Below are 24,851 nucleotides of genomic sequence, written 5' to 3' on the forward strand. Positions count from 1 at the left end.
GTCAAATATTTTTTTACTTTGTGTATTTTAAATGTTCGCATGCTAAGATTAAAATGCTATGTAGGTAGTTTTGCTGGTATATTCCCCAAAGTCAAATATTTTGTTGTTTCATACTTGTTAACCTTAGCATGTTAGCTTCGTCAGCTCATTTTGTGTGTATAATGTGCACCACAGAATCAACTTTTTATTTACTTGCATGCTAAGATTAAAATGGTAGTTTGCTAATTTTGCAGGTATATCCCTCAAAGTCATGTATTTTGTTGTTTCATACATGGTAACGTGAGCATGCTAGTTTTTTCAGCTCATTTTACAGGTACACTGTACACCTCAGAGTCAAATATTTTGTTACTTTGTGTATTTTAAATGTTCGCATGCTAAGATTAAAATGCTAGGTAGCTAATTTTGCAGTTGTATCCCTCTAGGTCAAATATGTCATTTCATACATGTTAATGTTAGCATGCTAGCTTCTTCAACTAATTTTGCATGTCTAATGTACACCACAGAGTACATTTTTTGTTACCTTGTATATTTTAAATGTTCGCATGCTAAGATTAAAATGCTAGGTAGCTAATTTTGCATGTATATCCCTCAAAGTCAAATATGTACTTATTTCATACATTTTGATGTTAGCATGGTAGCCTTTTCAGCTCATTTTGCAGGTACACTGTACACACCACAGTCAAATATTTAGTTACTTTGTGTATTTTAAACATTTGCATGCTATGATTAAAATGCTAGGTAACTAATTTTGCAGGCATATCCCTCAGTCAAATATTTTGTTGTTTTATACATGTTAACCTTAGCATGCTAGCTTCTTCAACTCATTTTGCGTGTATGTGTACCACAGAGCACATTTTTTTGTTACTTTGTGTATTTTAAATGTTCGCAAGCTAAGATAAAATGCTGCGTAGCTAATTTTGCAGGTATATCCCTCAGTCAAATATTTTGTTATTTTATGCATGTTAACTTTCGCAAGCTCGCTTCATCAGCTCATTTTGCGTGTATACTGTGCACCAGAGAGTACATATTCATCTCACTTAGTATATTTTAAATACTTGCATGCTAAGATTAAAATGCTAGGTAGCTAATTTTGCAGGTATATACCTCAAAGTCATATATTTTGCTGTTTCATACATGTTAACGTAAGCATGCTAGCTTTTTCAGCTCATTTTGCAGGTACACTGTACACCTCAGAGTCAAATATTTTGTTACTTTGTGTATTTTAAATGTTCGCATGCTAAGATTAAAATGCTAGGTAGCTAATTTTGCAGTTATATCCCTCCTAAGTCAAATATGTCGTTATTTCATACATGTTAACGTTAGCATGCTAACTTCTTCAGCTCATTTTGCAGGTGCACTGTACACCTTAGAGTCAATGTTTTTTGTTACTTTGTGTATTCGAAGTGTTAGCCTGCTGAGATCAAAATGCTAGGTATCTAATTTTGCAGCTATATCCCTCAAAGTTAAATATTTTGTTACTTTGTGTATTTTAAATGTTCGCATGCTGAGATTAAAATGCTATGTAGCTAATTTTGCAGGTATATCCCTCCAAAGTCAAATATTTTGTGTATTTTAAATAGTCGCATGCTAAGATTAAAATGCTAGTTAGCTAATTTTGCAGGTATAGCCCTCAAAGTCACATATTTTGTTACTTTGTGTATTTTTTAAATGTTCGCATGCTAAGATTAAAATACTAGGTAGCTAATTTTGCAGGTTTATCCCTCAAAGTCATGTATTTTGTTGTTTCATACATGTTAACGTTAGCATGCTGGCTTCTTCAGCTCATTTTGCATGTATACCGTGCACCACAGACTCAATGTTTTTTGTTACTTTGTATATTTTAGGTGTTAGCCTGCCGAGATCAAAATGATAGGCAGCTAATACTGCAGGTATTTGCCTCAAGATCGAATATTTTGTTATTTTATGCATGTTAACGTTAGCGTGCTAGCTTCCTCAGCTCATTTTGCAGATATACACCTCCAGGATCAAATACTTTCATGATGGCAGGTATAAGATTCAGAGTCAAAATGTTTTTGTTTTTTTTCCTGCACCAGCTAACTTTAGCATTCTAACGGTAGCATGTTAATATGCTGGCTATTTTTTCAGGCATACACTCAGAAGTCCTGTATTTATTGACTTGACCACTGTCTGGCTGGCGTGACAACTGTTAGCATTTCAGTTTGGCTTCAGCTTTTCAGAGGTGACGCACATTTTTTACTAAAATGACATTTTCTAGTTCCACACTTAATGCGACTTTTGACCTGAGTGTTGAACGTGTATTTTCATGATTGGATGAGTGTCTTTCATCATTCAACAGGTCCATGTCAGCACTATGCTACATGCTACATGCTACATGAGTCACACTTGATTGACGTGTGTCTTTCATGAAGCAGGAATGTTTCATCATGCTAGCTTTGTGTGTGTGTGTGTGTGTGTGTGTGTGTGTGTGTGTGTGTGTGTGTGTGTGTGTGTGTGTGTGTGTGTGTGTGTGTGTGTGTGTGTGTGTGTGTGTGTGTGTGTGTGGTTTACGGTGCCAATTCAGTCGGTATTCGGTTGGACCAGTGGGAGGAGTCACGTGACTTCCTCGCACACTTTTGTGACTTTGCCGTCACGTGCTCGTTAAGGTTTTATTAGTCAAATTACAAACGGAAACTAAGATACTATATTCCTAGATTATTGACACACGACTACAGGCACTTTCATCCTTTTTTATGGACTTTAACTTCATTTTGTTGAATTTCGACAAAATAGTTTCCCAGCTGCATTTCACTGCTTGCTTTTTGAGCAATTATATGTCCATATTCACATGGATTTATCTCTGTTTTTGTCCTTTTCTTTATTCTTTAATAATTGACATAAAATATCCAAATATTTAATGTAAATGATTAAGAAAATTTGACACAAAAAAAGATAAAATTTCATATGAATATTTGAGGAAAAGGTTATGCAAAAAAATCCAAAATATTTTGTTAAAATTGTTAGTTTTGACACAATATAATCCAAAACATTTAATGTAAATAATTAAGTAAAAACTGACACACAGACTTTAAAACATTATTGAAAATAGTTAAAGAATTTACACCAAAAAGCCTTAAACATTTCATGTAAATATCAAATTACAATTGACACAGACAATGCATAAACATTTCATGTAAATAATTACGTAACAATTGAAAATATCCAAAACAATATTGTAAAGGATTAAGAAAAAATGGACGCAAAATCTAAAACCTATCCATCCATTCCATTCATTTTATACCCCTTGTCCTTGGAAAAAATGCTGGAGCCTATCCCAGCTGCACTCGGTAGGAAAGCAGACCCTGGACAAGTCAAATCTAAAACATTTGATATAAATAATCAAGAAAGAATTGACACACAAAAACATCCAAAACATTTCTTGTAAAAAATTATGAAAACATTGGAAAAATAAATTCTAAACATTTAAAGCAAATATTTAAAACATTGACACAAAAAAATCTAAACATCTAAAATATATAATTAAGTCAAAAAATTGTCACAAAAAATCCAAAACATTAAATGAAAAGAATTTGGACAGAAAATGATTAAATTCCAAAACATAAATGTAAAGTGAGAAAATTTGACACAAAAATACAAAACCGTCCATGTAAAATAAGCGAGGAAACATTTATTCAAAATTCCTAAACATTTAATGTTAATAATTAAGACAAAAATTGACAGAAAATTCCAAAACATCAATGTGAGGTGAGAAACAAATTAACACAAAAAATCCAGAACATTATTGTAAAGGATTAAGAAAAAATGGACGCAAAATCTAAAACCCATCTATCCATTCCATTCATTTTCTACCCCTTGTCAAAAATGCTGGTGCCTATCCCAGCTGCACTCGGGAGGAAAGGAGAGTACACCCCGGACAAGTCAAATCCAAAACATATAATATAAATAATTAAGAAAGAATTGACACAAAAAATCCTAAACATTTCTTGTAAATATTTATGAAAACATTGGAAAATAAATTCAAAACATTTAAAGCAAATAATTAAAACAATGACACACAAAAAATCTAAACATCTTGAATAAATAATTAACTTAAAAAATTGTCACAAAAAATCCAAAACATTAAATGAAAAGAATTAAGACAGAAAACGACTAAATTCCTAAATATTGTAAAGTTAGAAGTAATTGACACACAAAAAAAATCCAAAACATAAATGTAAAGTTAGAAAATTTGACACAAAAATCCAAAACCATTCATGTAAAATAAGTGACGAAAAAAATATTCAAAATTCCTAAACATTTAATGTTAATAATTAAGACAAAAATTGACAGAAAATTCCAAAACATCAATGTAAAGTGAGAAACAAATTAACACAAAAAATCCAAAATATTATTGTAAAGGATAAAGAAAAAATGGAGTGGCGACTTGTCCAAGGTGTACCCCGCCTTCCGCCCGATTGTAGCTGAGATAGGCGCCAGCGCCCCCCGCGACCCCGAAAGGGAATAAGCGGTAGAAAATGGATGGATGGATGGACGCAAAATCTCAAACCCATCTATCCATTTAATTCATTTTCTACCCCTTGTTCATGGCTAAAATGCTGGAGCCTATCCCGGCTGCACTCGGGAGGAAAGCAGTCTACACCCTGGAAAAGTCAAATCCGACACATTTAATATAAATAATTAAGAAAGAATTGACACCAAAAAAATCCAAAACATTTCTTGTAAATAATTGTGAAAACACTTGAAAAATAAATTCAAAACATTTAAAGCAAATAATTAAAACATTGACACAAAAAATCTAAACATCTGAAATCCATCCATCCTTTTCCTACCGCTTATTCCCTTTTGTGGTTGCGGGGGGTGCTGGCGCCTATCTCAGCTACAATCGGGCGGAAGGCGGCGTACACCCTGGACAAGTCGCCACCTCATCGCAGGGCCAACACAGATAGACAGACAACATTCACACTCTAGGGCCAACTTAGTGTTGCCAATCAACATCTAAAATAAATAATATTTTTAAAAAATGTCACAAAAAATCCAAAACATTAGTGAAAATAATTAAGACAGAAAATGACAAAAAAAACTCTTAATATTAATGTAAAAATCCTAAACATAAATGTAAAGTTGAACAATTTTACACAAAAATCCAAACCATTCATGTAAAATAAGTGAGAAAAAATGTATTCAAAATTCCTAAACATTTAATTTTAACAATTAAAATAAAAATTTGCAGAAAATTCCAAAACATTAATGTAAAGTGACACAAAAATCAACACAAAAAAATCAAAAAAATAAATGTAAATAATTTAGAAAAAAATTACCAAGGAAATCCAAAACATTTAATGTAAATAATTAAGAAAACATTGACAAAGAAATTAAATAAATTTTTTGTAAATAATTTAAAAAATTACACGCATTTTAGGCATTTATTATAAATTAACAAAAATAAATGACACCAAAATCCAAAACATTGATTTAAATAGATTTTTTTTTTTTTTTACAAAAGATTCCAAACCTTTAATGTAATTAAGAAACAAATGACACAAAAATCCAAAACCAGTATTGTAACTAAAAAAGTGAAATTAAGTGAATTATATTTATATAGCCTTTTTCTCTAGTGACTCAAAGCACTTTACATAGTGAAACCCAATATCTAATTTTCACATTTAAACCAGTGAGGGTGGCACTGGGAGCAGGTGGGTAAAGTGTCTTGCCCAAGGACACAACGGCGGTGACTAGGATGGCGGAAGCGGGGATCGAACCTGCAACCCTCAAGTTGCTGGCACGGCCGCTCTACCAACCGAGCTACACTGAAAGGATTGACACAAAAAATCCAAAACATTTATGTAAATAAAAAAATGTACATAAAAAATTCTAAAAAAAATTCTAAACATTGATTTCAATAATTAATAATTAAAAAAGACAATAAATACAAAACATAAATGTAAATTAATACAAAATTACAAAGGAATTCATGTAAATATGAAAAAAAGAGAAAGAAACCCAATACATTAATGTAAACTTAAAGAACAAAATCATTAAATTTAATCCAAACAATAATAAAATCCTATGTTATTTTCATTTAAGATATTTTATTTTGGATAACATGACTCTAGTGTGGAGGCAGCAGACATCCCCCCCCTCCCCCTTCCTCCCGCACAGACTGATGACATCACAAACAGCCGGTATAAATTCAGCCAATGGGAGGCAGCTTAGTTTAGCGCGGCCGACTCTCCTCCCCTTCTTCTCTCATTGCATTCACCCGCTCACACACACACACTCACTCTCTCACACTCTCCTCCTTGTTGCTCCTCTTGTGCTGCAGACATGGCCCAGACTTTTGTTGGCACCTGGAACCTCAAATCCAGCGAGAACTTTGACGAGTACATGAAGCAGCTGGGTGAGTCCTTTACGCATTCCTTTTTCATTTCACTGCTGTGCGTGTGAGGATGCATGGTATGTGTGTGTGTGTGTGTGTGTGTGTGTGTGTGTGTGTGTGTGTGTGTGTGTGTGTGTGTGTTTGTGTGTGTTCGTGTTCGTGTTCATCTTGGAGACTAAAATGAGCAAGATTCCAAGATGGAGAGTGCAGGACGGGAATAAGTGTGGAAAAAGAGGAAGATGAAGGAGCGACCACATGGCCTCAGTGGGAGCAGGGAGGGGCCCCCACGACCCACCCTCAATAGTACACACACACACACACACACACACACACACACACACTAGCATTTGAAAGCCATCTATTGTTGGAGGTCATGTGGCAGGACTTGCATTTTAAAGTGGAGCCATCAACAAGAAGCACCTGTACCAATACAATACACACTTCTCCTTTTAAATTGTTTAATAGTCATACTAATATGTCATTAAACAAATATTTAATATTTTGAAAACTATATATAAACGAATACTGATACAAAAGTAATACTATTAATGTGTAATTCAATCAGCGTATTTTTCACATATTTTGTATAAAAATGAGACAAATATGTAATTAAATATATGTTAAACTCATAGTAAAAAGTGATGCAAATAACATGTAAGTAAATCGGTATCACCAAAAATGATTCCCGGGCGTGGCCCCCGCTGCTGCTCACTTCTCCCCTCACCTCCCTGGCGGTGATCAAGGGTGATTGGTCAAATGCAGAAAATGATTTGGCCGCACTTCGTGTGTGTGTGTGACAATCATTGGTACTTTAACTTTATATTTTTTACATTTTTCACTGATTTAAATGTGTATTATTATTTTATTTACATTTTTTATAGTAGCAATGATTCAAATATGTATTTAAATATATATTTTAAAAATATTCACATATTTTGTTCGATAGTAATAATATAAACTACTAGAAATATTTTATTTTCCCCAAATTTTGTCAAGTACTTATAGTAAATAATTCAATTGTGTAATTAAATATATATATATATATATATATATATATATATTTTTTTTTTTTTACGTTCAATAGTAGATATAATATAAACTAATAAAAAAATGCATAATTAAATCAGTATATTTTAGATTTTAAAAGTACATACTTTGTTTAAAAATCATGACACAAATATGTAATTAAATAAACATTGTCAAAATTAAGATTAATATTCTTTTTTACTATACATTTTTGCAAATTTTATTTTATGTAACATGTAATAAATATTTTCATAAATTTTGATAATAGTATTAATATTCTATTTTCCCAAAATTTTGTCAAGTAGTAATAATATAAATTAATTCAATTTTGTAATTAAATATATATGTGTGTGTATATATATATATATATATATATATATATACACACACACACATTTGTTTATCTATTTATTAGTTATATATTTTTAATAGTAGTGGTAATACAAACTAATAAAAAAAAAAATTAAATCAGTATATTTGAGTTTTTAAAAGTAAATTTTTTCACACTTTGTTTACAGATATGATTCTAAAATGTTGTCAAATTTTATAATACATTTTTTCCTTTTTTGTTTTATCCATCCATCCATTTTTCTACCGCTTGTTCCCTTTTGGGGTCGCGGGGGGCGCTGGCGCCTATCTCAGCTACAATCGGGCGGAAGGCGGGGTACACCCTGGACAAGTCGCCACCTCATCGCAGGGCCAACACAGATAGACAACACTCACATTCACACACTAGGGCCAATTTAGTGTTGCCAATCAACCTATCCCCAGGTGCATGTCTTTTGTTTTACATTTTTGCAAATTTAATTTCATATATGTAATATTTTCACAAATTTTGTTTAATAGTATTAATACAACCTAATACAAATATTCTATTTTCCCCAAATTTTGTCAAGTAGTAATAATATAAATTAATTCAATTCTGTAATGAAATATATATTTAAAAATAAATTATGTTTAGTAGTAGTGATAATATAAAAAAAAAAAAATGCATAATTAAATCAGTATATTTTAGATTTTAAAAGTGAATTTTTTCACATATTTTGTTTATCCATGCATCCATCATCTCCCACTTATCCGAGGTCAGGTCGCGGGGGCAGCAGCCTAAGCAGGGAAGCCCAGACTTCCTTCACAGATATGTAATTAAATAAACATGTTTCTCAAATGTTGTCAAACTTTATAATACATAATTCCCTTTTGTCTTACATTTTTGCAGATTAATTTTATATAATATGTAATAAATATATATTTTCACAAATTGTGTTTAATAGTATTAATATATTTTAAAATAAATATTCTCATTTTTCCCAATTTTTTTTACATGCTAATATAAACTAATTCAATTGTATTTTTCAATATATCTATATTTTTAATTATGTTTAAAAGTAGTTATAATATAATTAAAAACATGTCATTCAATCAGTATATTTTAGATTTTAAATGTGAATTTTTTCACATACTTTGTTTAAAAATGATGATACAGATATGTAATTAAATGTTTCTAAAATGTTGTCAAATTTGGTTTGATAGTAATACAAAAAGATACAAGTAATATGTAATTATATATATTTTATTCCCACAGGTTGTGTTTAAGAGAAATTATTTGAGTAATGTGTAATTATTATTTTTTTGTCTTTTTAGAAAAATGTTCACTAATTTTGTTTGATACAAATATTTTTTTTTCACAAATATAGTTTGACAGTAATATAAATATACAAATGTTATATTCTTTTTTTTTTCATTAATTTTGTTTAATAGTAATAATAGAAACAATGAAAAAAATAATTCAGTTAATGTGTAATTAACATTTTTTTCACAAATTCTGTTTAATAGTAGTGATGATATAAAATAATACAAAAATGTGTGATTAAAATCAGTACATTTTAGATTTGTGTATAAATGGGTTGTATTTGTATAGCGCTTTTCTACCTTGAAGGTACTCAAAGCGCTTTGACACTACGTCCACATTCACCCATTCACACACACATTCACACACTGATGGATGTGTGTGTATATATATATATATATAAACATATATATATATATATATATATATGCGTGTGCATGTATATATATATGTGTGTGTATGTATGTATACATTTATATGTATGCATATTTATGTATATGTATACTCAAATATATATATATATATATATATATATATATATATATATATATATATATATATATTATATATATTATTTGTGCGTGTGTGTGTGTTTGTGAGAAGGGTGTCAGGTGCAAAGTTGTGTGTGTAGTGTGTATATTGGGGGTCGACACAGTTAACCTATGACCTCGCAGCTCATTTAGCAGCACATCCGTTCCTGATCACCATAGCAACAGGCGACCTTTCAGCCTTTTGCCCTCGTCTTCCTGATCAATGAGCCATTTGAGCGAACGCGCTCACACACACACACACACACACACACACACACAAAAGAAGCCTGAAACAGGATGGTCGGGCTGCATTGAAGGGCGTGAGAAGGGGTGGTGCGTTCAGGTGCACACCAATCACATTGGTGCGTACATGCCTGGACAGGCTGTCATCAGCGTCAGTCATCAGTCATGGTACGCCACTTTCACACATTATGTGACACTCATCAGAAAGGCCTCTTTGAAAGCCCACAAACCAACACTTTAAAATTGCTTTTAGCAATAGTTGTCATAGATGTGACATCAAGGAGTTGGACAGGAGGACACAAACACTAACATCATCGTTAGGTTAGCAACACTAGCGTAGCTATGTGAGCTACATGCTAACATTACCTTTTTAACATCATTGTGAGGTTGGCAACACTAGCACAGTTATGTGAGCTACATGCTAACATTACATTTTAACATTATGTTAGGTTAGCAACACTAGTATAGCTATGTGAGCTACATGCTAACATTACATCTTTGCATTATGCTGGATTAGCAACACTAGTATAGCTTTGTGAGCTACATGCTAACATTACATCTTTGCATCATGCTGGATTAGCAACACTAGTATAGCTATGTGAGCTACATGCTAACATTACATCTTTGCATCATGCTAAATTAGCAACCCTTAGCATAGCTATGTGAGCTACATGCTAACATTACCTTTTTAACATCATTGTGAGGTTGGCAACACTAGTGTTATGTGAGCTACATGGTAACATTACATTTTAACATCATTGTGAGGTTGGCAACACTAGCACAGTTATGTGAGCTACATGCATACATTACATTTTAACATTATGTTAGGTTAGCAACACTAGTATAGCTATGTGAGCTACATGCTAACATTACGTTTTTTAACATCATTGAGAGATTGGCAACACTAGCAGTTATGTGAGCTACATGCTAACATTACATTTTAACATCATTGTGAGGTTGGCAACACTAGCACAGTTATGTGAGCTACATGCTAACATTACATTTTAATCATTGTGAGGTTGGCAACACTAGCAGTTATGTGAGCTACATGCATACATTACATTTTAACATTATGTTAGGTTAGCAACACTAGTATAGCTATGTGAGCTACATGCTAACATTACATCTTTGCGTCATGCTGGATTAGCAACCCTTAGCATAGCTATGTGAGCTACATGCTAACATTACATTTGAACATCATGTTAGGTTAGCCACATGCTAACATTACATCATGCTAGGTTAGCAACCCCAGCATAGCTATGTGAGCTACATGCTAACCTTGCATTTGAACATCATGCTAGGTTAACAACCCGAGCATGGCTATGTGAGCTACATGTTAACATTACATTTTAACATCATGCTATGTTAGCAACATCATCATAGCTATGTGAGCTACATGCTAGCATTACATCTTAACATCATGCTATGTTAGCAACATCATCATAGCTATGTAAGCTACATGCTAGCATTACATCTTAACATCATGATAGGTTAGCAAACCTTAAATAGTTATGTGAGCTACATGCTAACGTTACATTTGAACATCATGTTAGGTTATCTACATGCTAACATTACATCATGCTAGGTTAGCAACCCTAGCATAGCTATATGAGCTACATGCTAACATTGCATTTGAACATCATGCTAGGTTAGCAACATCAGCATAGCTATATGAGCCACATGCTAACATTACATTTGAACAACATGCTAGGTTAGCAACAGTAGCTTAGCTATGTGAGCTACATGCTAACATTGCATTTGAACATCATGGTAGGTTAGCAACATCAGCATAGCTATATGAGCCACATGCTAACATTACATTTGAACAACATGCTGGGTTAGCAACAGTAGCTTTTTTATGTGAGCTACATGCTAACATTACATTTGAACAACATGCTAGGTTAGCAACAGTAGCTTGGCTATGTGAACTACATGCTAACATTGCATTTGAACATCATGTTAGGTCAGCATATTTACTGAAGAGTATACATGATGAAAGTTACACATCTGTGAGTGACTGACGGGTAGTCGGCAAAGCAGTGGCTGTATTTTAAGACATGTAGTGAAGCCTCTTATTTTCTTCACAAAGATGTCTGACTTGAAAAGAGTTTAATTCAAAAAGTTCTAATAATAATAAAGCAGAATGTGATGACGATGCTAACATTGTGGTCTCCGTGCAGGTGTTGGTTTCGCCACCCGCAAGGTGGGCAACCTGACCAAGCCCACCACCATCATCTCTGTGGAGGGCGACAAGGTGACGGTGAAGACGCAGAGCACCATCAAGAACACAGAACTCTCCTTCAAGCTGGGGGAGGAGTTTGAAGAGACCACCGCCGATGACAGGAAGGTCAAGGTGAGGCCATAACTTCAATTAGTTACTGACTTATTGTTAATATATAATCTATAATCTACATTTTTTTACTCATTACAATTAAAAAATATGAAATTTAATTAAATTGTTGTGGGGAATCTATTAAAACTTTTTTTGGGGTTTTTGAATAAACTGTATTCATGTAAAAAAATTATTTACATTTACCTAATTTAAGAATGCATAAACGCATTTTTAAAAGTCAAATTTTGCAGTTTTAAAATGTAATTAAAAAAAATTGAAATAAATTGACAGTGTAGGAATTGTAAAATTGTAAATATAAATGAGAATAATTCCACACTCTTTGATTGAAAAAATACTTTTGAATTGAAATACATTTAAAATAAAAATCATATTTTTAATTTAGATGTGTATTTAATGTATAGAAATATTTACATTTTAGAATAGGTCTTAATATTTTTTTTATAAAAAGTTTCAATACATTGATTTAGTGTAAAAATGTGAAGATACAATTTTTAAATAAAATCACGTAAAAAAAGTACAAAAAAGAAATCACATTAAAAAGTAAAAATCAGAAAAATTCCACACTTTTTGATTAAAAAAAAGTTACTTTTGATTTTAAATACATTTAAAATAATCATTTTAAATTTAGATGTATAGAAATATTTAAATTTGAAAATAAGTCTTAATATTTTTTATTAAAAATGTTTGAATACATTGATTTAGTGTAAAAATGTGAAGATACAATTTTTAAATGAAATCATGTAAAAAGTACAAATATGAAATCACATTAAAAAAGTAAAAATTATTCAGGTAAATTCAACACTTTGATTTAAAAAGGTACTTATGAATTTAAATACATTTAAAATAAAAATAGTATTTTCAATTTAGATGTACATTTAATGTATAGAAATATTTACATTTTAAAATAAGTTAATATTTTTTATTAAAAATGTTTCAATACATTAATTCAGTGTAAAAATGTGAAGATACAATTTTTAAATAAAATCACAAAAAGTACAAAAAAGAAATCACATTAAAAAAGTACAAATAAATCAGAAAAATTCAACTCTTTTTGTTTAAAAAAGTTACTTTTGAATTTAAATACATTTAAAAAAAAATTGTATTTACAGTTAAGATGTACATAATGTATAGAAATATTATATTTTTTAAATAAGTTTTAATGTATTTTTAATGTAATTTTTTTAATACATTTATTTAGTGTAGGAATGTCAAGATACAATTTATAAATGAAGTCACATAAAAATAAATAAATAAATGACAAAAATTTAAGATTTTAATTTTAATCACATTAAAGTCCAAATAAATATTCAACAATTTTTAATTAAAACATAATTTCTTTTCACATTTTAAATAAGAATTAAAATGTATTTTTACTTTTAAAAAATGAAATAAATTGACTTAGTGTTGGAATGTAAACATGTTTTCTTTACATCACATAAAATAAATTGTAACGATATGGTAAGACATCCCATTATAAAAAGAAAAATTCAAAAGTGATTACAAAAATATTGAATACTTTTTGAAGAAATCAAATAAAAAAATAAACGAGAAAATTCAACACTTTTTGATGCATTTAATATTAGTTACTATCAAATTGAAATATATTTTAAATGAAATTCAGATAAGCTCCAGTTATAAATCACATTAAAATACATATTAGATATTATGTATGTAAATACAAATATTTTAAAATTACAAAAATTCAAATACTAAATGAAGTTACTTTTAAATTTAAATATTGGTTGCTTTTAAAAGAAATCAATTTTAAAGAGTAAAAAAAATACAAAAAATTAAACACTTTTTTAATTAAATATATTGAAGTTAGTTATATTTACATTGGAATATAAATGTTTAAAATAATCTAAATTAAACTCAAACTTTATTTCAATCAATTTACATTGAGTGAGCAGCATAGACACAAGAACAAATATGAAAACAACTTTTTATTAAACACTGTATAATTGAAGTCGGACAATACATTTCAACATAACTATTCATATATATATAAATATAAAATACAAATAAATTAGTGAGTCGGTGAGAAAAGTAAAATACATCATCAATAAAAGTGTTTTATCTGATGTCTCAACATGACTGGAGGAAAAATAATTCTATAGTAGCTCAGAAGAAGAATGTCAGAAATGAAGGTTAGTAGGTTTGCAAGACATATGGCGATGCCTGCAAGTGAGGCTCTTCTAGCCTCACACGCTAATAATGACATGCTATAAATCAGTAACAACAATGTATTTTACACATGTAGCTTACCACCCTCTCTCTGTGACTGAATGATGGCTTCTCACTGTCATTATTATTCATTAACATAATAATACTATCTTTGATCGGTGAATACAAACGGCCGGATTCAGGAAGTTGTCACGTTGTGTAAATGTTAAATAAAAACGGAATACAATGATTTGTAAATCCTTTTCAACTTATATTCAAATGAATAGACTCCAAAGACAAGATACTTAGTTCGAACTAGTCATTATTTTTTTGCAATTAGCTCATTTGGCATTTGATGCCTGCAACATGTTTCAAAAAAAGCTGGCTCAAGTGACAAAAAAGACACAGAAAGTTTAGGAATGCCCATCAAACACTTATTTGGGACATCCCACAGGTGAACAGGCTAATTGGGAACAGGTGGGTGCCAGGATTGGGTATAAAAGCAGCTTCCATGAAATGCTCAGTCATTCACAAACAAGGATAGGGCGATGATCACCACTTTGTGACACCGAAAAATCAATCAATCAATCAATCAATGTTTACTTATATAGCCCTAAATCACTAGTGTCTCAAAGGGCTGCACAAACCACCACAACATCCTCGGTAGGCCCACATAAGGGCAAGGAAAACTCACACCCAGTGGGACATTGGTGACAATGATGACTATGAGAACCTTAGAGAGGAGGAAAGCAATGGATGTCGAGCGGATCTAACATGATACTGTGAAAGTTCAATCCACAATGGATACAACACAGTCGCGAGAGTCCAGTCCAAAGAGGATCCAAGACACAGCAGCGAGAGTCCCGTTCACAGCGGAGCCAGCAGGAAACCATCCCAAGCGTAGGCGGACCAGCAGCGCAGAGATGTCCCCAGCCGATACACAGGCGAGCAGTACATGGCCACCGGATCGGACCGGACCCCCTCCACACGGGAGAGTGGGACATAGAAGAAAAAGAAAAGAAACGGCAGATCAACTGGTCTAAAAAGGGAGTCTATTTAAAGGCTAGAGTATACAAATGAGTTTTAAGGTGAGACTTGAATGCTTCTACTGAGGTGGCATCGCGAACTGTTACCGGGAGGGTATTCCAGAGTACTGGAGCCCGACGGGAAAATGCTCTATAGCCCGCAGACTTTTTTTGGGCTTTGGGAATCACTAATAAGCCGGAGTCCTTTGAACGCAGATTTCTTGCCGGGACATATGGTACAATACAATCGGCAACATAAGATGGAGCTAGACCGTGTAGTATTTTATACGTAAGTAGTAAAACCTTAAAGTCACATCTTAAGTGCACAGGAAGCCAGTGCAGGTGAGCCAGTACAGGCGTAATGTGATCAAACTTTCTTGTTCTTGTCAAAAGTCTAGCAGCCGCATTTTGTACCAACTGTAATCTTTTAATGCTAGACATGGGGAGACCCGAAAATAATACGTTACAGTAGTCGAGGCGAGACGTAACAAACGCATGGATAATGATCTCAGCGTCTTTAGTGGACAGAATGGAGCGAATTTTAGCAATGTTACGGAGATGAAAGAAGGCCGTTTTAGTAACGCTTTTAATGTGTGCCTCAAAGGAGAGAGTTGGGTCGAAGATAATACCCAGATTCTTTACCGTGTCGCCTTGTTTAATTGTTTGGTTGTCAAATGTTAGAGTTGTATTATTAAATAGAGTTCGGTGTCTAGCAGGACCGATAATCAGCATTTCCGTTTTTTTGGCGTTGAGTTGCAAAAAGTTAGCGGACATCCATTGTTTAATTTCATTAAGACACGCCTCCAGCTGACTACAATCCGGCGTGTTGGTCAGCTTTAGGGGCATGTAGAGTTGGGTGTCATCAGCATAACAGTGAAAGCTAACACCGTATTTGCGTATGATGTCACCTAGCGGCAGCATGTAGATGCTGAAGAGTGCAGGGCCAAGGACCGAACCCTGGGGAACTCCACACGTTACCTTAACGTAGTCCGAGGTCACATTGTTATGGGAGACACACTGCATCCTATCAGTAAGATAAGAGTTAAACCAAGACAGGGCTAAGTCTGACATACCAATTCGTGTTTTGATACGTTCTAATAAAATATTATGATCGACGGTATCGAAAGCAGCGCTAAGATCGAGGAGCAGCAACATAGATGACGCATCAGAATCCATCGTTAGCAATAGATCATTAGTCATTTTTGCGAGGGCTGTCTCCGTGGAGTGATTTGCCCTGAAACCGGATTGAAAGGTTTCACATAGATTGTTAGACGCTAAGTGTTCATTTAACTGCTCCGCAACAATTTTTTCAAGGATTTTTGAAATAAAGGGAAGGTGAGACACCGGTCGGTAATTTACCATGAGGTCAGGATCGAGGTTAGGTCTTTTAAGAAGAGGATGAATAACCGCTTTTTTGAATGCTAGGGGAACAGTGCCCGAGGAGAGTGATAAGTTTATAATATTTAGCACTGATGGACCTAATAATACAAAGAGCTCCTTGATCAGTTTCTCAGGAAGAGGGTCAAGTAAACATGTCTGTTTTATTCCATTTACACGTTGTAACAATTCCTCTAATGTTATTTCCTCAAAACGAGAGAAACTATTTTGGAGGGCAGTATCCGCCGTATATACAATCGTGTCAGTGTTAATAGAACCCCGTTGTAGCTGGGACGCATTGTCTTTAATCTCCTTTCTAATGACTTCAATTTTCTTACTAAAGAATTGCATAAAGTCATCAGCTGAGTGGGTTGAGCTACTGGAAGGGGTCCCTTGTTGGGTTAGCGATGCTACCGTACTAAACAAAAATTTAGGATCGTTTTTATTACGGAGGATGAGATTTGAGTAATATTTAGCTTTAGCTAAGGTAAGCATGCGTTTATAAGTTATTAAACCATCACTCCATGCTTGATGGTGCACCTCAAGTTTAGTCGTGCGCCATTTGCGTTCCAGCTTTCTACATAATAATTTCTGAGCTCTAGTTTCTTCTGTAAACCACGGGGTGCGCTTTTTTGGAGCCTTTTTTAACTTTAGCGGTGCTATGTTATCAATGGTTTCGCGCAGGGCGTCGTTAAAGTTGTTAGTGAGGTTATCAATAGAGCCCACATACTTTGGGAATGGTGCCATTACCGAGGGCAGTAGGTCAGCAAGAGTTGTCGTTGTGGCTGTATTAATGTTGCGGCTGCTATAGCAGTTATTATTATTATTAGTTTGACGAACATGCGTCTGAACCTCAAATTTTATAAGGTAATGATCGGACAATACTTTAGTATACGGGAGTCTCGTAACTTTGGAAACGGTGATGCCCCTGACAAGCACTAGGTCTATCGTATTACCGTTGCGATGCGTGGGTTCATTTATTATTTGTGTGAGACCACAGCTATCAATTATAGTCTGGAGCGCTACGCACGGTGGGTCCGATGGGGTATTCATATGGATATTAAAGTCCCCCATTATGATTATATTATCGGCGTGTGTCACTAGATCAGCAACGAACTCTGAGAATTCATTAATAAAGTCCGAATAAAAAACATTTCTCAACCAGCTACATTGCAAGGAATTTAGTCATTTCACCACCTACAATCTGTAATATCATCAAAAGGTTCAGAGAATCTGGAGAAATCACTGTACATAGCTGCTATGCCCGTGACCATGGATCCCTCAGGTGGTACTGCATTCAAAAAGCGACATCACTGTGTAAAGGATATCACCACATGGGCTCAGGAACACTTCAGAAAACCACTTTCAGTAACTACCGTTCGCCGCTACATCTGTAAGTGCAAGTTAAAACACTACTATGCAAAGCCAAAGCCATTTTATCAACAACACCCGGCGTAAAAGTGTTCTGTGGTCTGACGAGTCCACGTTTCAAATTGTTTTTGGAAACTGTGGAAAAAAGAGGAAAAGAACCATCCGGATTGTTCTAGGCACAAAGTTCAAAAGCCAGCATCTGTGATGGTATGGGGGTGTATTAGTGCCCAAGGCATGGGTAACTTACACATCTGTGAAGGCATCAATAACGCTGAAAGGTACATACAGATTTCGGAGCAACGTTATCATGGACGCCCCTGCTTATTTCAGCAAGACAATGCCAAGCTATGTGTTACAACAGCGTGGCTTCATAGTAAAAGAGTGCAGGTACTAGACTGGCCTCCCTGTAGTCCAGAAGCTCTACATAAAACAAGAATTCCACTTTCAAAGCTTCAACAATTAGTTTCCTCAGTTCCCAAACGTTTATTACGTTTTGTTAAAAGAAAAGGTGATGTAACACAGTGGTGAACATGCCCTTTCCCAAGTACTTTGGCACGAATTCTAAGTTAAATGTTATTTGCAAAAAAAAAAAAGTTTGAGTTTGAACATCAAATAGCTTGTCTTTTTAGTGCATTCAACTGAATATGGGTTGAAAAGGATTTGCAAATCATTGTATTCCGTTTATTTTTACATCTAACACAATTTCCCAACTCATATGGAAACAGGGTTTGTACATAGAAGTTTTGGAGCAACATATGTTGCCATCTAAGCAAACGTTATCATGGACGCACGCCCCTGCTTATTTCAGCAAGACAATGCCAAGCTATGTGTTACAACAGCGTGGCTTTATAGTAAAAGAGTGCAGGTACTAGACTGGCCTGCCTGTAGTCCAGACCTGTGCCACATTATGAAGCCTAAAATAGCAGAAGGGAGATTGTTGAACAACTTAAGCTGTACATCAAGCAAGAATGGGAAAAAAATCCACCTAAAAATTTTCAAAAATGTGTCTCCTCAGTTTCCAAATGTTTACAGAGTGTTGTTAAAAGGAAAGGCCATGTAACACAGTGGTAAAAATGCCCCTGTGACAACTTTTTTGCAAGTTGTTGCTGCCATTAAATTCTAAATTAATGATTGTTTCTCAGTGTGAACATTAATATATTTTCTTTGCAGTCTATTCAATTGAATATAAGATGAAAAGGGTTTGCAAATCATTGAATTCTGTTTTTATTTACCATTTACACAACGTGACAACTTCACCGCTTTTGGGTTTGGTACAAGAGCAATTGTCACAAGTCGACACATTGCAGCTACAATTGACACTTTGTCCGTCACAAGGGTGAGAAAAGCAAAGTCAGCGTTTTGTGGAACAACAGTTGATTTGCTTTGAATGTAGGTCATGTGACTCCTGCTGAGGGTAAAGTAGCATTTTGAAACGTAAACATTGAATTTGCCACGTTTGCTGCAGTCCATAGTGACCATAGACGGGGGCAAGATGGTGCACATCCAGCGGTGGGACGGCAAGGAGACCAGCCTGGTGCGAGAGGTCAACGGCAACGCCCTGACACTGGTCGGTCGCCCCGCCCCCTTACGCCTAACCCCGCCCATTCCGGGTCAACTCTAAACCCTTACCTCCCCGTGTCTTTCAGACGCTGACGATGGGCGACGTGATTTGCACACGTTCCTACGAGAAGGCGGAGTGAAGGACGCCCTGAAGTTCTTGACCAGTCAGCATTTCTTGTGACCCCCCCCCCCCCTCCTCACATCTACTGTAAAAACACTGATTAGTAAATTCAATTGTTTTCTTTGTTTGCCGCACTAAATGTGTTGAAGAGAAATAATGTTACAACTTTGGGAATTTAATAAACCGATATCCCACATTTGTGTTTGTTATGGTTTGTGTTTGCAGCCCTTTGAGACACTGGTGATTTAGGACTGTATAAGTAAACATTGACTGATAGACATTGAGTGTTGTTGAGTCCTTGTGCTCGCCTGAAGACCGGCGCGGAGGAAGGAATTCACTTAGCGGCGTCGCTAACAAAAATATCACACAGCCGTCACTGTTAACGCCAGCGTGGCCGTGTGACAACTTTCCACCAGATGGCTATATATAACTCTGTGTGTGTGTGTGTGTGTGTGTGTGTGTGTGTGTGTGTGTGTGTGTGTGTGTGTGTGCGCGCGCGCGCGCGTGTGTGTGGGGAAAGTTTCCAGGTGTTCCCGCGCTCGTCTCCAAGTCCTCATCATTCCCTTCTGCTGCCAACTAGACGCAAGGTCAGCATTTTGTCTTTTTATTTATGGTGTTTATTTGTCAATATTCACTGAAACTAGAGATGTCCGATAAAGGCTTTTTTTCCGATATCGTCCAACTCTTAATTACCGATTCCGATATCAACCGATACATACAGTGGTGGAATGAACACATTTTTATGCCTCATTTTGTTGTGGTGCCCCCCGCTGGATGCATTAAACAATGCAACTAGGTTTTCCAAAATAAATCAACTTATGGGGGGAAAAAAATGCCAACATGGCACTGCTATATTTATTATTGAAGTCACAAAGTGCATTATTTTTTTTTAAACATGCCTCAAAAACAGCAGCTTGAAATATGGGACATGCTCTCCCTTAGAGAGCACGAGGAGGTTAAGGGCGGGGTTAGTGCTGCAAGGGATCCTGGGTAGTTCTGTTGTGTTACGGTGCGGATGTTCTCCCGAAATGTGTTTGTCGTTCTTTTTTGGTGTTGGTTCACAGTGTGGCGCATATTTGTAACAGTGTTATTAAGTTGTTTATACGGCCACCCTCAGTGTGACCTGTATGGCTGTTGACCAAGTATGCTTTGCATTCATGTGTGTGTGTGTATGTGTGTGTGAGTGAAAAGCCGTAGATATGTGACAGGGCCGGCACAAAAAGGCGCTCTGTACTTCTCCCTACGCCCGTGTACACAGCGGCCTTTTAAAAAGTCATACATTTTACTTTTTGAAAATCGATACCGATGTTACATTTTAAAGCATTTATCGGCCGATAATAGCGGCAGTCCGATATCGGACATATCTAACTGAAATATTGCATTGTGGTTTCACTTATGATTAGCATAATACTGGTATCATGGACAGGGCTCTTTGTCGGTATTTACTGGAATTAGAGATGTCCGATAATGGCTGCCGATATTCCGATATCGTCCAACTCTTAATTACCGATTCCGATATATACAGTGGTGGAATTAAGACATTATTATGCCTCATTTTGTTGTGATGTCCCGCTGAATGCATTAAACAATATAACAAGGTTTTCCAAAATAAATCAACTTATCTTATGGAAAAAAGTGCCAACAGGGCACTGCCATATTTATTATTGAAGTCACAAAGTGCATTATTTTTTTAAACATGCCTCAAAACAGCAGCTTGGAATTTGGGACATGGTCTCCCTGAGAGAGCATGAGGAGGTCAAGGGCGGGGTTAGTGCTGCAAGGGGTTCTGGGTATTTGTTCTGTTGTGTTACGGTGCGGATGTTCTCCCGAAATGTCTTTGTCGTTCTTGTTTGCTGTGGGTTCACAGTGTGGCGCATATTTGTAACAGTGTTAACCTTGTTTATACGGCCACCCTCAGTGTGACCTGTATGGCTGTTGACCAAGTATGCCTTGCATACACTTGCGTGTGTTTGTATGAGCCGCATATATTATCGGCACGCTGTTTTTATGGAAGAAAAGCGGACGTGGCGACATGTAGAGAACGCCAAAAGCAGTGCTTTTACGGCCCGCCCCCAATATTATTGTCCCGGTGGAAATGGGGAGAAATTCGGTAGGGGCACTGAACTTCGGGAGTCTCCTGGGAAATTTGGGAGGGTTGACGAGTATGCGTATTAGCGGTGAATGTGGTGTTACAGTGGCAGGCCAGCTGTAATGTTAATTTGATATTGCTTCAAGGGCCAAATAAAATTACACGGCGAGCCAAATTTGGCCCGCGGGCCAGAGTTTGACACCCATGCTTTAGAGCAGGGGTAGGGAACCTATGACTCTAGAGCCAGATGTGGCTCTTTTGCTGACTGCATCTGGCTCTCAGATAAATCTTAGCTGACATTGCTTAACACGATAAGTAATGAATAAATCCGCTGGTAATCACTGTGTCAAAAATAACGTTCAAAATGTAAAACATTCTCATGCATTTTCATCCATTCATCCGGTTTCTACCGCACCTGTTCAAGAAGTCGCATTAATGGTAAGAAGTATTTTATTTATTTTTGGCTAGCCTCAGAATAACAATGTTATTAAAAAGAATAAGAGACTTATTATACTCTAAAAATGTTAGTCTCTCTTAAAAATGCACGCATAGTTGTATTCAGCGTTAAAAAAAAAAAAAAGTTGTATGGCTCTCACGGAAATACTTTTTAAAATATTTGGCTTATATGGCTCTCAGCCAAAAAGGTTCCCGACCCCTGCTTTCGAGTGAAGGCATCAAATACTATGACACACGGGAAGTGAAAACCATTTCAGGTGACTACCTCTTGAAGCTCGTGGAGAGAATGCCAAGAGTGTGCAAAAAAAAGTAATCAGAGCCAAGGGTGGCTATTTTGAAGAAACTAGAATACTGTGTGTGTGTTTTTATATATATATGTATATATATATATATATATATATATATATATATTTTAAAGCACCAATGATTATCACACACACACTCGGTGTGGCGATATTATTCTCTGCATTTGACCCATCACCCTTGATCACCCCCTGGGAGGTGAGGGGAGCAGTGAGCAGCAGCGGTGGTCGCGCCCGGGAATCATTTTTGGTGATTCAACCCCCAAATGCAACCCTTGATGCTGAGTGCCAAGCAGGTAAGTAATGGGTCCCATTTTTATAGTCTTTGGTATGACTCGGCCGGGGTTTGAACTCACAACCTACCCATCTCAGGGCGGACACTAACTACTAGGATATATATACACACATGTATACATATATATGTACATATACATATATATTACATACATATATGTATATATACATATGTACATATATATAAATGTGTAAGTGTATATATAAATGTATATTTGTGAACATTTTATTTCTTCTTTGACTCCTTATCTCCACATCCTCTGAATCCTCAGAAGGTGTGCATGTCACCATCTCTTCACACGTCCATGACTAATACACGTAGTTGTACTCCTCTGGATGTGTTAGAGCAGGGGCGCTCACACTTTTTCTGCAGTTGAGCTACTTTTCAATTGACCAAGTCGAGATCTACCTCATTCCTATTTATAATTTATATTTATTTATTTATGAAAGAGACATTTTTGTTAACAAGTTAATGGTGTTTAATGATAATACAAGCATGTTTAACACACATAGATTCCTTTCTTTCATGAAGCCAAGAATATAAGTTGGTGTATTTGATTCTGATGACTTGCATTGATTGGAATTAGACAGTGGTGCTGATAACGTCCGCATTTTCAAATGGAGGGAAAAAAAAGTCCTCCTTTCTGTCCAATACCACATGAAAGTGGTTGGATTTGGCATCTCATTTGTCCAACTTGCATACTCGTTTTTAAACACTTTGTTATGAGAGTAGCATGTGTGTGTAGCCCTTTAATGTCTGGCAGCAGGTGAGTGACGTCAGTGAGAGTGCGGGTGGGCAAGCAAGTGAGAAAGCGGTCGCTGAGGGCGGGGGAGAAATACATTGGCATCAAACTCCGTAGCTTGCTAGCTTGTGCACGCTAGCTTTCTGAGACTCTTATTTTGTTAGCACAGGCAGGACGAAACAGGTCTTTTATGGTGAAGACAGGAACTGTGCAGTCGGTCTTTAGAGTTTTGACAGTAGGTACGGAGTCTCTAGAAATAAAATGTGTTTCTCTGCGTCCGCCCTGTTAGTGATTTTTTTCTTAAATATGAGCTCGCAGCAGCCAGCGTCATCTCACAAGATCCTCGGGTGCCGAGAATGTCAAACAACTGACGAAAGTGAAGTCTTGGTATGATTGATGATTGCTTATTTTTATGTCTATTTTTTAATGCCTGGCTTGAGATCGACTGACACACCCTCCGAGATCGACCAGCCGATCGCGATCGACGTAATGCCCACCCCTGTGTTAGAGCATGGGTGTCAAACTCTGGCCCGCGGGCCAAATTTTACTTGCCAACCCTCCCGATTTTCCCGGGAGACTTCCAAAGTTCAGTGCCCCTACCGAAAATCTCCCTGGGCAACCATTCTCACGAATATCTCCGGATTTCCACCCGTACAACAATATTGGGGGCCGTGCCTTAAAGGCACTGCCTTTAACGTTCTCTAAAACCTGTCGTCACATCCGCTTATCCTCCGTACAAACAGCATCATAATGTAAGCGGCTTATACATACTCATAAGTAAATGCAATGCATACTTGGTCAACAGCCATACAGGTGACACTTGAGGGTGGCCGTATAAACAACTTTACCACTGTTACAAGTATGTGCCACACTGTGAACCCACACCAAACAAGAATGACAAACACATTTCGGGAGAACATCCGTACCGTAACACAACAGAACAAATACCCAGAATCCCTTGTAGCACTAACTCTTCCGGGACACTACAATACACGCTACCACCTAAAAGGTTCATTTGTTCAACCTTGGCCCGCGCCTTTGTTCAGTTTTAAATTTTGGCCCACACTGTATTTGAGTTTGACACCCCTGTGTTAGAAGTTTAAGAGAGCCATAAACCCTAAAAGGGATTCTGGTAAAGGTCCTGACAAACATGAGCCTTTCTTTTTAAAGTCAGCCGTTGATTTTACTGCAGACCCTCTAACGCCTATTTCCTTGT

At 35.6% G+C, this 24,851-nt stretch overlaps 1 protein-coding gene across 1 annotated transcript; it reads left to right on the forward strand.

Moving 5' to 3' along the window:
- The first annotated feature begins 6,212 nt into the window (after window positions 1–6,212).
- On the forward strand, window positions 6,213–19,947 carry fabp3 (fatty acid binding protein 3, muscle and heart). The gene is made up of 4 exons (XM_061897164.1): window positions 6,213–6,376; window positions 11,962–12,134; window positions 19,536–19,637; window positions 19,717–19,947. The coding sequence occupies exons 1-4, from the start codon at window positions 6,304–6,306 to the stop codon at window positions 19,768–19,770; spliced, it is 402 nt and encodes a 133-aa protein (XP_061753148.1). The 5' UTR covers window positions 6,213–6,303; the 3' UTR covers window positions 19,771–19,947.
- Window positions 19,948–24,851: the final 4,904 nt, after the last annotated feature.

This window comes from Nerophis ophidion, linkage group LG04 (assembly GCF_033978795.1).
Source record: "Nerophis ophidion isolate RoL-2023_Sa linkage group LG04, RoL_Noph_v1.0, whole genome shotgun sequence".
In the NCBI taxonomy this organism is placed as follows: domain Eukaryota; kingdom Metazoa; phylum Chordata; class Actinopteri; order Syngnathiformes; family Syngnathidae; genus Nerophis; species Nerophis ophidion.